Source organism: Myotis lucifugus, unplaced genomic scaffold (genome assembly GCF_000147115.1).
Source record: "Myotis lucifugus unplaced genomic scaffold, Myoluc2.0 scaffold_281, whole genome shotgun sequence".
Taxonomy (NCBI): Eukaryota; Metazoa; Chordata; class Mammalia; order Chiroptera; family Vespertilionidae; genus Myotis; species Myotis lucifugus.
In genome coordinates, this window is record NW_005871329.1 from 474,760 (window position 1) to 490,368 (window position 15,609).

General features: G+C 42.6%; 1 protein-coding gene across 1 annotated transcript in view; it reads right to left on the bottom strand.

The window, feature by feature from the left end:
* Positions 1–1,670: 1,670 nt before the first annotated feature.
* ADGRF5 (adhesion G protein-coupled receptor F5) overlaps positions 1,671–15,609 on the bottom strand; it is a 73,332-nt gene continuing 59,393 nt past the window's right edge. Inside the window, 8 exon segments of the mRNA XM_023763338.1 lie at positions 1,671–3,399; positions 5,270–5,354; positions 5,962–6,021; positions 6,120–6,161; positions 7,409–8,800; positions 10,545–10,724; positions 12,651–12,859; positions 13,861–14,019. Of these exon segments, the coding sequence (XP_023619106.1) occupies positions 3,320–3,399; positions 5,270–5,354; positions 5,962–6,021; positions 6,120–6,161; positions 7,409–8,800; positions 10,545–10,724; positions 12,651–12,859; positions 13,861–14,019 (2,207 nt within the window). The 3' untranslated portion in view covers positions 1,671–3,319.

Sequence of the window (15,609 nt, forward strand, 5' to 3'; positions counted from 1 at the left end):
ACTAAGATAGGATTTTAAATCCTAAATTCTAATTTTAGAAACCTATAGCACCTCATTTCAAAGCTAACATCTTTGAAATGATGAGACAATATTTTCATTGACTTTAAAAAAAAATACATAAGAGAGAACTATCCATCGTAAGCCCCTCTTCTATTTTGCACACTCAGGGAATCCGGTTCCTGTTGGCCTGAGTCATTGACTGTCCCTTTGGGATGCAGAAGCCGTGTGACATTACCATCACATGCCACAAATGAAACGCATTCCACCCACATGGCATTTCCACGACCACCCCAATTTCCTCTTCCCAAATGGTTGTGACTTCCTGTTCTACTCCCCTCAGAATAACTCCGCCCCTGCATCTGCACGTACTGGTTGCTATCATCTTTCTCTTCTCTTTATAACTTTTTCTTTAACCTTCCAACACAGGCCCCTCTGAAGTTCTTTACACAAACAACAAAAGGTTGTGATTTCCCACTGTGTTCATTTCTGGCCCGAGCAACCTACTCCTGAACAATCCATGAACGCTTCATTCCCTTCTTTGTCCACACAAACAATAAGAAACAGGGGAAAGGATGGTGAACATGTGACTCATTCAAGAGGTGACGTGATGGGGATGGGGGGAGGTGAAGGAGGGTATGGGTGATACCTGGTGATGGACAGAGACTTGACTTGGGGTGGTGAACACACAATAAATACAGTGTACAGATGATGTGTTGTGGAATTGTGCACCTGAGACCGGAATAATTTTGTTAACCAGTGTCACCAATTGCTCACTTTCATACAATTACAGATTCATGGGCGCGCTCCTTTACGGCTTTGAATTCTACTGCTCAGTTTAGGATACTCTTGGCCAAGAGCAGGGCTTGAACTATGTATCTTGCAGGTGGGAGAGAAAACCAAAAATTATTTCTCCAACTTTTTGTTTACATAGCTTTTCTGGAATTTGCATCCAGTGCTGTGGCTCATGAGGTGGGAGGCACATGCACGCCTCGGGTGGTGTGTGTGTGTGTGTGTGTGCACGCGCACGTATGTAGTAAGGGAACGTGCCTCAGTTAACGAATGTGGGCAGACGGCCAGATGCACATTCTGTGGAACGCTGCCAAAGGTTCCTGCCATTACAGAGGTTCCTTTCACAACGTCAACCTCAATGGTTCCCAAAGGAGCCCTACAGAAGGGGCTGGAACTCAGTGTTTCTGGTCCCATTGTGTTTTTGAACATGAGAACCACAGCCTCCTCGCCAGCTCTCTGCTTTCCTTGGCTGGTCCTGTCAAGACGGCCCGGCTCACACTGTGCTGTAACCCTGCCTCTGTTCTCCCTGATAAAACCCCAGGCACCCGATCAGCCAAAGCCAATCTTTCCCTAATGTCTAATTCTACTTCAGCGGGTCCTCCATCTTCTCAGTGCTGAGCTCCGCCCACAGTTGATTGTGCCCTGGAGAATGTTGTAGCCTAAGGATCGTTTCCCTTAGGGGCTTTAAATAATGAACTATTCAGTTGGAATAATGAAGTGACAACTTTCAGCAAACGTGGGAGTCATGTCTAGGCCATTCGTGAATATGTAGAAATAAAGAGTTCATTTACTTTAAACATTGTTAATATTTCTATCTGTTCCACCTGCCACCCCCCTCCACACCCCCCATGAAGAAAAGAAAGCCAGGGTAAACTTTAGAATTAAAAGAAAGAGATTTTTAATGAGTTAAAATTTTAAAAGAAAACTCTTTCGAACCTTGATAAACTAATGGTTGTTGCATTCAGCCCCTTTTGTCCTATCTTCCTGGTGGGCAGGTCCTTGGTCTGAATGAGGAGCGCCTGGCCCCCATTTCCCAGGTAGTCCCACATGTTATTGTCTCATGATGACTTTGGTTGGAATATATAGTTGCTGTAGCTGCAGCACATGGTTGATTTTAATACGGATGCAAATTTAATAAATATTTGTATTTGTATGAAAGGCATGCACACACACAAATCACAAATAATCAAATTCTTGGGAAAACCTCCACCATCTGTTCCTCAAGGGGATGTGTCAGTGAGAGCTTGGACTAGCCAGCTGTAGAACTTTCCGGAAGATTTCCAAGTGGTTGGAATGAACACAAGTTACACTGTACAAAACTCTACATGTATATTGGTCTGGAGACTTAAAGACTGAGAGCGTTAATACACAGAGAGCTACACAACACACCAAAGCCCACTAGATCCACAGTAACAATAACAGTAATATACAGTGCTGTAGATTATTAAAATCTAGTCTATAATGCACAGAGAAGTACCTGGAAGCTGTTACATATAATATATGACAGTTGGGATCTGTTTTCAGTGCAATATATCACATTTGGCAATTAATGGATAAAAAAATACACATTTTTTTTTGCTTTCAAAATGTGGAACAAACCAAAACATAAGGCTTTTCTGATAAGCTATAAAAAACTATAAACTATAAAAATATAATCAGCAGTTGGACTTGCTTGGATCATATAAAGGATGCTTATCACACTTCCTTTGCATATTCATTCCACTTAGCTCAAACCTTAAATGCAAAAACATAGATATGTAAGATCATGTCTCCTTCCATGCAATTTCTGGTCAATATTATTATCCACTTAAAAGCATCCTGATGATGTAATTTTCTCTCTATCTTTCCCCCACTTCTCCCCCCCCCCACCTTTGCTAAGAAAATACCAGGAAGGTATTAAACTTTTTCATGGCTTTCTTTTAGTTTCCATTTTTGAGCCACCTCTTAATTCTCAATGTTGTATTGTCTAGTAATTGTGTTGGATCATGAACATGGAAATCTTAAAATGTGGTTCTTACTGTTGTTTCTCTCTATCTTTTCCCTTCCTTCCTTCCTTCCTTCCTCCCTTCCTTCCTTCCTTCCTTCCTTCCTTCCTTCCTTCCTTCCTTCCTTCCTTCTTTTCCTTCCTTTCTTGAATTCACGAAAGTATTTCCTAGGTACTAGCATTTTTACTTCTTATTTTAATGAAAGCTTATCTTTGTGGCCAACATGTGAAAAGTGAAAATGTCTCTTTGAAATTCTATTTTACAATATAGACAGAGAGTTGGGCTTTGGGAAAGTTGAGTTTCACTTAAATACTATACACATTTGGTATCACACAAAGGGTGGGGGTGGGGCAGCAAAATAAATGGAACAATTAATTTTCATCCCTCTTTACACAAGAAAGGCTCTTCCCTACTGAAAAAGTCTCTTCGGCATCAGCTCCCAGAAGCCTGTGGAGGAGATGCGTTTCCCAGGGCTTTGAAAGGATCTCTTTTTGAGAGCACAGCCACTGTTTCCCGAGAGTCACATGGGTTGGATTCTCCTGTTCTTAGTTGAGCAACGAATAAGCGCTGGATGTGTTTTCCAAGGATGAGCTGGTTGTTTCCGGGGTGGAAACATTGTAGGTTCCTGAAACACAGAACAGCAGCTTAGTCCAAAAGACCAGCCTGGGCGATCACAGAAGGGGTGGGGAGACTTCTTCTAAAGGCCGGAGGGGGAGCTCTAGTCCAAGAGCCAGGTAAGCTCGCCGTGCCAGAATCAAACCCATGCCCGCCCTCCTCAAGTGCCCGAGAACAGACAAATCTGTCATTCTCAAGCGTGCGAGGCAGCCGACAAGACAAGCGCTAACTACTTCCCATCACACCAGCAGCCAGATTTCTACAAAGGACAGAGAGTCTCCACATGGGCTGCCCTCCACATGCCACCACATGCATGGGACATCCATAGGAGGGAACCTCCTGGTCCCCTTGGATTGGGGTGACTTGGGGAAGCTCTCGGGAAGGGTCTGGAAGCTGAGTTGAAGGTGATGGGGGGAAGGGAGAGATGGAAAGAAAAGAGAAAACTATAGGGGAAGAAAAGGCAAGACCAGGAAAGAGGAGAAGTCAGGGGATGCTAACAGAAGTGCTGAGAGCGAGTGCAGCAGGGAGGGCACCCGGAGCCACCACACAGGCTGTGTCAGCAGGAAGCCGGGACTAAGCACAGGGAGAGTGGGGGACATGTGTCGAGCAAGGGAAGGGACACAGTGGCCACCCTACCATCAGATTGGTGAACTGCCACTGCTAACAACGTTTCCATCACTGCTTGGGGGCCCCTGTGGGGCTGCTGGCAACATAAACCAAAGTCACAGTGATTATTGACCCCTCGACGAGGTCATCGGGAGTGGCATTTATGACCTGAGAGGCTACCAAGTGGCAATGACCGGGAATCCCAGGCCCTGGGACCTCGGAAACAGCTCCAATTCCAACTTTTGTCTGTGTGATTCAGAAATAATGGACAGCTTTTCTTGGCCTTCCATGTTACATGGGATCATTTCATAGACTTTCCCCTAGTTTCCCTTTAATGCAAAGGGCAAACACATTCCAGCGACAGTGATGGTCAAGTGCAACAGTGCGAACACACCCTGAGGGTCTGGTCCCTTCTCAGCAGGTCCAACCCATGACCTTCAAAATCAAAAGCCAACGCCCTCCAGTTCCGTGTAATGCCTCAAACTAAAACCCGAAACACCAAGTCCTCTGGAGTTTTAACAACGAAAAGCCTTGCTCTGGAACATCGACACTACTCTAGATTCCACATGTGTGAGACCTGGTTGGCTTCAAGAAGCTGAAAGGAACCGTGCTGCTTATTTTCATGAAGACCGTAGTGGCGTGGCACAGAGTTTCAACTTGCCAAACAGCTGAGACCCATTGCCCAAAGCCGTTAATATTATTTATTGTGTGCCTCCAAGGTGGACACTTACCTGTGCATGTTTCGGATAGCATAGCTGACTTGGGGATCCCTCTGACATGTATGAGTGATTTCATAAATGGCAATGTGTAAAACATGCACTTTCCAAAAAAAAAAAAAAGGAACCCGGAGCATGGGCTTCTAGAATATGCTTTTCTGAACGTATTCTTTGCTGCACCACAGCCCAGAAACATGACCCGCCTAGTCGCATTTCACAGGAATAGAAGAGTGGTCAGTGTTTGACAAGGCGGGCAGTTTACATCCCCATTGTTAGGGTTGATACCCGTTTGACAGACAGCTGTCTGCAGGCTTTTCTAGATTCTCCAAATCTTATTCCTCATAAGTTATTAGTTGTTCCACTGAAGAAAGTTACCTTCTGTACCAGCCTCCTGGTGGTTTGGGAAAAGTCTAAGCAAGTTCCTGTATTTAACCTCTGCCCCCAATGAGGGCATTGTAAATGTCATGAAGTGAGGACTGGGAAAGCAGGGGTTTGAATCTCCCCATCAGGGCAATTTGTTTGGGTCAACCCAGGGAGCACCTAGGGGTCACTACCTACCTGTTTTACCAAACAAATTGTTAAATCTTCTTGATATCGGAGAACTCATAGAAAATACAGGTGTCGACGAACCTAGGGATGTTGACTAGAAACGAGAAAAAAAAGACAATTACATGCAAATGTGTTAGACCAAGGCCCTGCTTTCTCTCTAGTCGGATTCATTTGCTGCCCTCTAGTGGTCACTGTCTGAATATCTCTCATCCCACTTCAAGGTGAGAGCAGGGATAAGCATGAATTTCTCCTTAAAACCAGTCAAGTGGGAGCCCCGTGAGACCTGGAATTATCACTGGTATTAGAAAAATAAATTTCAAATGTTTTTTATTGTTATAGAGTTTAGTATCTTCTGACGTATGTAAACAGGGAAATATATTTGAGTGCAATTGTTATTTTCCAAAACAAATTATAGAAAATTCTATTCATCATTATTTCTCAAATTGTGTTTTCTACGGCCCTGAGTTTCATCAGACACTCCTTGTTTACTTCTCATTGAAATTTGATTTTAACCTCCAGTTGACATTATCTGTGCTATTTGTCCCCTGTTTAAAGATGTGGGGACAGCATCTTAATGATAGTTCCATAGCGTGTGTAATAGGTTGAATCAGGCGAGAAGCAAAAACATTGGAATCATCTATGCCAAAACTAGTTGTGGAGAGAGAGGGGTTCTCAAAAGTCTCTACAAAGGAAAGAGTTACCTTGGAGTGCTGTGAAGACCATCTTGACAGAGAATACTTTTTCAGCAAAGCTTCCTGTACCTGCATTGTTTAACAAGAACAACAAAAAGCCATCATAAATTCTACTTGCCACGAGCACCTCAGACTTTTCCAGGAGCATGAAATTGTCATGTTCTTACCTTCTGGTCCCAGAGGCACCCAAAGAGCAGAATGAATAGTCCCTGAAAAAAAGAATTGGGAAGAAGTGCATTTCACTTATATTCTATTGTTCAGCAAAATAGGAAGTATTGCTAACCTGGCATTGAATTTGTACCACCTCTTCCCACACCTGTGTTTATGGAATGAACCTAGTACATGATGTTAAAAGAGATGCAGTAGGTCCACACCAAGGGACTTTAAATGTTTTATGTTATCAGGGTATTTTCTATTTCCTTATTTTCCCCCAATTGTGAAGTGGAGGTCCTGCTGGTTATGCTATTAGACATAGCTCTTATGCCTACAGCAGCCCTCACATAGTATGATGAGGGCCTGAGCCATGGGGTGAAATAATCATTTACTTCTAGTCAAGGCATATTATAAATGTCATCAGACATGAGCTCTATAATTTGGAGTCTTGGGCCCAGTAGCAGAAATTAGAATTTGCATCCGGGGGTATTGTCTCAACTTCACCTCCAGACCTCCTACCTCCTCACCAGCTCATGGGGGCCTGTGTTTCCTACCCACCCACTCGTGAGATCAGAATTAAGCATTTCCTTCCTTGTGCTCCAAAGGCTTGTTGTCTGTACCTCGGCTGAAGCTTTTCTAACCTATCGGCTTGTGTTATAATGAGTTATGCACTGCAGGAGAACAAAGAGGGCGTCTTTTCCATTTTAGCTTAATAGAACAGAATGTCCACCTTACATAAGACATTCATTCTTTTGTTCTTCATCAAGTGCTTCCAGAGAACATTCTATGTGGTGCATAGCATTCATTTCATTTGTCAAATGGTTATTTTCAGCACATAGTTTGGGCCAAGGTCATTTTTAGGTACTAGGTATATAATGATAGATAAGACCGATGCTGTCCCTGACCTCTCAAAGAGCGATCTCATTTAATGCTTGTGGCAATTAACTGGAGCGATTACTTGGTTATATAGAGGATTTTTTCTTTTAGGAGATAAAAGATGGCATCAAGATAATGTTGGGTAAATAGCAAAATCCAGTGTAGGGAAGGGACTCTCCTCCTACTTGTACTACCAGGGCATTTAGAAGAGAGTCACATGTGCAACTAAATTATAATGCAGGTGATAAGAGGTATGAGGTTCTATGGGAACAGAGGAACGTGTCCTTTCTTGTGATTACTGCTCTTTAGGGCTAGGTCCTCCTCTGAACTAAAATCCTTCCCCATTCCCACTCCTGTTTGTGTTTCTATCATTAATTTGTCCCACCTGCCTAGATACTTCCTGCAAGACTGGCACTTCAGAACTTACCTGGAAGGCATTGAGGAGGGTAAACACAATATGGAACACAGCATTGCTTCCCTGGAACACAGTGGCGAGGCCAAAACCCCAGGTGAGCCCCAAGAGTGGTGTGAGGACCCCAATGCTCTTGGTGATCTGAAACAGGCTGTTCTTCTCCTGCTTGTTGGGCTTGTCTCCAATGGAAGGTCTCAGGATCTTGGTGATGACCACAACCGTGATGGTCATGTTCACCACCACGATGATCAGCGCTGGGATGACGAAGGCCAACAGAGCCTTGGTATCCTCCCAGTTGAGCCAACAGGCATTCTTCCGTGTGTAGACTTCCCTAGGCTGAGTGGCACCCACTGTGATGACTGAGATGATAAGAGGGCAGCCATAGCCGAGAGAAAATGCAATAGCTTTCTGAATGGATTTGCTTGAATCATGCAGGATGAAAACCAGGCGGTAGAAGAGCATGAGGCCCAGAGTCAGCATCCAGAAAAAGACGCTGAGGTAGAAGAAGTGGATGAAGAAGGTGGCAGCCACACAAGCTGTCTCATTGAGTACGTAGTGATGGTCCCGGATGGTGGAGGCCACAATGAACCAGATGTCAGCAACCAGAAGGGAGGCTGCAATGTTCACTATGCAGATGTGACGCATATAGGAAGTCCGATTCTTGGTCACTGACTTCCACACCACAGCTTCCACAACTAGACAGGCTGCTAAGCTCAGGATGGAAAAGCACAACCCAATGTAGGAAATGATATCCAAAAGTATTTTCAGGAGAGAATCAGGGTCCGGGGAGTCAGGAGACATGAGGATGGAGAATGATGTTAGGTGGTCACAGCTGCACAAGACACTGTCCCCATCGACTTTCATATAGCACCCACTGCTATCCCACCCTCCTGTATAGTTGGCGAGGCTGAAGTTCCAGAAGACACATTGTGGTTTCCCACGTAAGGAGTTGTTGTTCTTAAAAGTCATTGAAATCCTGAATGGAGCGGTTATTTTGTGGCTGACAGTGGTTGTCATCACTAAGCTGTTGGCAAAATTCTTCCCCTGAGTATCCTGGGCGAGGATGGTTTTGAGAGTTGGGAAAGCCACGGTGACAATAGATGTGTCTGGCTGCAGGTTCTCCACATGGCACTCGTCAATAGCCACATCGCCCCAGAGGTCGGAGTCTGAGAAAACAAACTTCTGTTGGTAGGGTTTTGGAGAGCCAGATTTTATTACCATGCCCCTCATCTGCACGTTCGTGTGGGAGATGGACAAAACGGTGCTATTTTCTGACCGTAGTGCTCGGGAAAATCTTTCCACCGAATCTAGTAACTGTGAGCTGTGATTGGTCTGTTGCTGTTGTAACACCTTCCACGTACTCAGGATGGGCTTGTCGAGGATGACATTGACCGTAGAGAGAACGTTCTGTAATTGACATGACATGGGATCAAATCAAATCAATTCTTTCCATTATACAAGAGAAAAAAATATCATCTCTTTGGAAGCTGATTGAGTGAGTACAGGTAAGAGGAAAAGGAGGCATCACAGGCTGTGGGGACCTGGGACCCACCTTCTTATGGCAGGGAGTTAGCAGAGGATGGGTTGGTCTCCAAGACAGTGAGACTTAGTTAAAGATTCAGCAATAGTGATAGTGAGAACCACCCTCAACCACCCACTAAGGCCAATTCAGTAGGCTGGCAGAGAGCTTCATTAATTGTTTTATTTTATCTTTAACCTCAAGCTTGTAAAGGCTTTTTGGTGGCTGGTATTTCACCCACAAGGTAGTCACAAAAGACCCTCTCACATGCTGAGAATCAAATGAGCAATGCTGTTGTCAAAAGCATCTTTCTTTTTTTGCTAAACATTTTGATTCTTTCTCTCATAAACTCGGGCTTGTCATTTTCTATGTGTGCCTTCTCTCAATATAATCTCTCTACCCTTTTTAAACTTTTGTTCTCTGAAACTATGAGCCCTATAGTTAGTTGACTAGTAGCCCCCAAAATGACATGTTCCATACACAGACCCTGTGAATGTGACCTTATCTGGAGAAAGGGTCTTCATAGATGTAATTTAGGTAAGGATCTTGAGAGGAAACCATCCTGGATTACCTAGGTGAGCCCTAAATTCAATGACAATTATCCATATAAGAGATAGAAAAGGAGAAGATAAATGGAAGAAAGAAGGTCTTGTGAAGAGCAAGTCAGAGATTAGAAGGAGGCAGCTACAAGCCAACAAGAGCCTAGCACTACTAGAATCTGGAAGAGGCAAGGAAAGACTCTCCTCCCCTGAAGCCTTCAGAGGGAACATGGCCCTGCAGACACCTTGAGTTTGGACTTCTATCCTTGAAAACCCTGGAAGAAAAAATTTCTGTCATTGTAAGCCACCCAGTTTGTGGCAATTTGGAATAGCAGCCCTAGGAAATCCCTGGTTGGGTTTGGCCAGTGGGAAGCACTGGCAGGGGACGGGATGATGGGAGAAGAAAAAAGTTGAAATAGATTTTTCTACGACCCACTATACCCCACACCCCCATCCACACCATCTAAGCACATCTTTGGCAATAGCTATGTCCCTCTGAAACTACAGCTCTTGCTGAGTGAGCCCTCGTCACGGATTCAGCTGTCACTCAGCTGTGGGTACATTGTTTCCTCTTTCTCCTTTATTCCCAGGGATAGTAATGGCTCCTAAATGTTGCTGGTCTCTGAATACCTCACCCCGTCCCCTATTTTTAAATCCTGGCTTTATGCCTTGAAACAACCTTTCATTCAAGTCTCTTCATCAGCATTCTTGCGGGTGAATTCTCTTTCCTCCCAGAATCCTGACTGCTTCAGAGTTCTGTTTAGTGCTAGACCTTTGAGCATTCTATTCTGAAAACCTTTAATTACTACTTTTCCTAGAAAGAAGATAACAATTCATTCTATTTTAATGAAGATATTAAAGCAGAGATTCACTAAAGAAATCTTCTTAAAGTCCCAAAATGAAAATAGGGAACCCCCTGATATCCTAAAAGCCATAGTGGCAGAGCATGTTATGTGACTCTCATAACTAGGACACTGCTCTGGAAATGACAGAGAAGAAGCTATAATGGGGAGGTGTTATCTCTTTTGACCACAAGTCCTGAGGGGTGAAAAGACAAGACCTCCAAACTCCTGCAAGGCTTAAACAAACTCACCGTCATCATTTCTGAATTCACTTGGATCGGAACTGTTGAGAGCAAATCAAGGATGTTAACAATGGCTCCCAGGTTCCCCGGAGATGAACTGACTTCATGTGCCACCTTGTCGGTGCTGACAGAAAGGTCCTTCAGGTATGTAGGCAGCTTCTTGTCCTGAGAGGGACTCTTGCTCAAAGCCTAGCAACACAAAAGCCAACACAAACAAACAAAACACTTGTCAATCAGTTCGGTCATCAGATCATGCTGATCCGTCCATGACAAAATCTCTCCTATCCATAGCTTCCTTTTTTATCCATACCCATGAGTATATCTCATAAAATAACTTATTTTTCTTTTAAACTGTGTGTGCCCTTCAGAATGGAATATTACATAAGACCTCACACATAGGAGAACGGAAAAACATGTCAACCTGATGACTGATTGAGGAAAAAAAAGGTGTGATTGTTAGAGAACTAGATTAAAGTTGAATGAAACTGATACTTAGATGGTCCGTATGGAAGCACATTGGCTACTCTTTCCTTTTTATAATCATTTCCTCTGTTGGGTGACTGTCCCAGTTTTCCTGGAACAGTTCTGGTATATAACTTCTGTCACCATGTAATTATTAACAGACCCTCTTTTATTTTCTAAAAGTGTCCTGGTCTCTATGATAAATGATATTGTCACCCTACCTGTAATCATCACACTTGTGTTTTCTATCTAACTCATACTTAAAATTAAAGAATTAACTCAGGTTAGATCTTCTCTATGAAGAACTTTGATGAGTGTTCCAACATGGAAATTTATTCCTTTGAATGCATAAGTATTCATCTTACTTAGTATACTTCACATTTGTGATATTTTTATGAAAGTCATCTTGTATTCTAATTTCAATGTCTCCAATTAAATATAATCTCCTTAACAATGTGAAAAATATGACATATTTCTTTTTGTTCTTCTCATATCCCATAATATCTAACATAGTACAGTCATCTAACTTGGCACACAGTAGGTTTTCGACAGTATATGTTGAATGGATAAATTAATGGAATGTGATAGGCCAGCATGCCTCTTTTATATTGACAATGTATCTAAGTATCTAGAATTGGTACCATGGCCCAATGTTGAGTCCAAATTATACTTTCTCTCTTTCTCAATTAGGATAATTTATATCTCCAATACTTTGTCCATCATGGTCCAACTCAGATGCCAAGTTTTTTAAGAAGCACTTCCCGATTATCCTAACCAAAATTAATGTATATTTAATGTCATATTATCTATCAAATCAGATTTGGCCTCTTTACCCTGATAGCATCTATAATAATGTTTTGTACATAGTAGGTATTTTTAATGAATTTGGTATAAGACAAGAGGAGAACCAGATAGAACATAAGTTAATATCACCTCTTTTCCTCAATTCTCCCTCCAAGGGTGAGAGAATTTGAAACCAGCTGTCCGAAGATGTCACCATCTGCTATAACCCCACTAGTTGCCTCATCAGTATTTATTTATTGTAACTCGTGGAATTTTAGGAGTCTCTAACTTTCAATGACTTAAGTATGAGGTGGCATTTATCTATTTTGATGGAAAGAAAGGAATTTTCCCTTACTACATGACAGTAACCTCTATTCTAGGTAAAAGAGGTAAGCTAGTCCCTTGTTCTGTAACTACTGGTTACCTCTAAGGATTGAGGAAATCTCAGACCTGTAAAAGTATAAAGCCCAACTTTTTTTTTTTTCAATCGTCTATCTTATTTGTTTATGTTGCTCTTCTTTCTTAAAAGATTAGAGCTATTTGCTTAATATAAAAATTATTCGAAGGACAGCAGGTAGTGAGGATAATACTACCTACCCCTTGCAGGCAACGAATAGAAGGTACTGAGAAGACAAGGTAAAGGTATATGGCTGTTTTTAAAGCAAAACACATATTTTGTTACCTCCATATTTGTATTTAAACCAATTTTTAAGCATTTCTTGGTTTGTCCTTTTTTTAGGAAAGAAACAAATAAAAGTAGTTTTGAGAGCAACACAAACCAGCCCAAAGCCCATTTTCCTTAGTGCTGAGACATGATAAGCCAGACAGATGACCCCACGAAGACCTCAGAGTCAAAGTTTTGAGGATCACCTTGGCCAACTGGAGCAGACTGTTTATTGGGGCAGAGATGCAGTCGCTTGTCTTCACCTCCCATTGGGAGCCCACACATTTGTAGGTCACGACCCCACCAACAGGACTCGCAGGGCTGCTGGACAGGTTCGAGAACCGGCAGAGCTTCGGAATCACTTTCCCAGGCTCCCCCACACCAATTATGGGATCTCGACATGTGATGTTCTCTCCTGCATTGAGAATGTGGAGATAAAAGGGACAACTGAAAGGAGGAGAAAAGAAAGTGGGAATGGGGTCTGGCCCAGGTAGAATTTTGATGTTTGAACTAATTTCCCCTTTACTTTCAGTGACTTTTTTGGAGGTAGCCAGTCTTTATGTTGTCCCTGGCTTTCCAAAGCCTCTTAGTGTTTTCCATATACATCTGACTTTAATCTGCACTTGATTTTCCTAACAGGATTTATTTCCCACCTCCAGGCCTCGGGAAACTTCTCTCTGCTGCCTGGACTATCTCAGCCATGGACAATAATGAGAGCTTAATATGGGCTCAGCCAAATGAGAGATATTCAGGTTTCCAGGAGCCTTAGGGATATACAGTGGGGTCTTGACTTACGAGTGTCCCGACTAATGAGTTTTTTGAGATACCAGCTGTCTCTCGGACAATTTTTTGCATTGAGTTGATAGAGTAATTTGAGTTAACGAGCTCCTTAATGAGCTCGGTCTTGGAACGAATTAAACTCGTAAGTCAAGGCCCCACTGTAATGCCTTCACCCAAGGGATTCTCAACTCTGGCATCTTAGAATCACCTCGAGAGCTCGGAAAATACCAACATCCAGGCTCACTACAGCCCAAGTAAATCAGAATCCCTCCAGCTGGAATTCAGGCACGTGTCTGCCCTGTGCAGTGGGTAGCCTCCCAGACTCAGCTGAAATATGACTTCACCTGCACGACTTTCTTGATCACTTTCTCCCCACCTATCTATCACCAGGCAGCCTCTCTGGCCACCCACAAAGTCTCTAGTTTAGCACTTACATTCTTGACCACATCTATCTCTCCCCAAGCATGGAGCTAGGAAACATGGCTTATTTCTTTTCAAATCCCCCATGCTTAGCCTAAGGCATGCCATAGGAAGGTGTTCAACTTCTATTATAGAATGGATGAATGTGGGAGTGAATAAATAGGTAAATTCCTGCCCATGAGTACAACGCTTTAAAATAATTGAAAATGCTCTCACCAGGCACCAGATTCAGCTTCATAGACCGACTCCGGACTGAATTATTAGCGGCATTGGTGAAGTGGCAGAACACGTCGACATGTTTTGGACACCAGGAAACTATTGATTTTGCTATGAAATTGAATGTGTAGCACGCTTGCTTTCCATGAACTTCTTTTGCTAAGGCAGAATAATTGTAAGAATTAAGTCACAACATGAGTCTCTGAAGCACACATTTTGTTAAAATGATCCTCTATGGATACACTTGTGCAAGATTTCCCCAGGAATGTGCTATAATGATTTTTAATGTGGTTTTTTAAATGCCTCCAGCCTACAAAAAAGCAAGCCCACACTTGCATGCATGCTAGCAAAACCTCACCATTCTGTGCCCACACAGTTTGGGACACTCAGAATGCCTTTCAGAATGTCCTATGTAAATCCCATCAGGTCCTGAGCCTTTATCCTGTCTTGCCTTCACCATGTTGGTTGAGAGTCGCCTTTTTATGGATCTGTCTCCTCCACTAGACCATGAGGTCTTAAAGAGAAGGTACCTGGTCTTATTTTTCTTTCCACCTCCCAGGATCTAGTGCAGTGTTTCGCACATTGAGAGAGCACTGGATGAATGCATGTGAAACACAGAATGTGGAAATGTCTGAATGTTTCAGTGTCCAGATTGATTCCAGATTGATACCATGCAATCTTCTCTAAACTTTCCAGAGTCACTTGGTCCCTACTTTTCTGAACTTCCATTGTTCTTTTGATCTGTATTGTATATTTGAATAGTTATTGTTATATGCATTGTCTTTTATGACAGGAGTTCGTCTACATATTAGTATATGTACCCTAACTGCTTTTTCTCCTTTTCATGGCCTACTTTGATGTTTTGCATTGAGCAGGTCTTCAAGAATAATTCTTGAAAGAATAACTGTAAATTGCTCACGATGGTGTCTGTGTTTTGACATTTGGTGTGTGAGTTCATATTTGGTTGACCTTCATTTGTAGGAATCCTGAGGGATTTTGAATGATGGGACATTCTACCAGAGAGGATTTGAACTTATTTTTTTACCAAGTGCCATAGGGTGCTACCAATAGACCATTTCACTTTTTCAGTTTGGAGTTCCTGGACCACATAGGTAGTATAAATTTAAACTCCCAACCTGAATGAGGGCGAGGCAGTTATAATTTTCTGGGAAAGTTTTTGCTCACCTAGAGATAAGGCTGAGTTCTTAACTCTGGCAGGTGAATTTTGCTTTTCTAGTCTATTTTTTAAATGAGCATGTCACTTTTTGAGGGTCCTGGCATTGTGCTGGTGGGTAAGGGTGCCTTAGTTATTGCATAGGGAGGAAGACCGTTTCTTCCATGGCCTTCAGAGCCTTAAAAGCCAAGGTTCTGGCCTTCGAGGAAGCCCAACTTTAGCTAAAACATTATCTCTAGGTTTTTCTCTATGTTTGGTACTTGGTTATCTCTCTTCCTTTCTTGCATTCTCAGCTGTGCATTTAAGAGGATTTGTGGTACTTTTATGGTATGTTGATTCATAGCTTGGAGGGAGGGCCTATCAGAATGCCTAGTCAGCTATGTTGAGGAAGTGGAAGACCTGTGAAGGTACCTTAATACTGTCTTCAATGGCTCCCTCAAAAAAACAAACTCTCAAGATTTTGCCACAAGCCAAATAAAGCAAAAGAAAAGGTAATAATGGCTTTTGGAATTCACTCTGTTATATTCTGTCTCTGAAGCAATCCCCATGTCTACTTTAAGAGTCCAGGGAGGGTT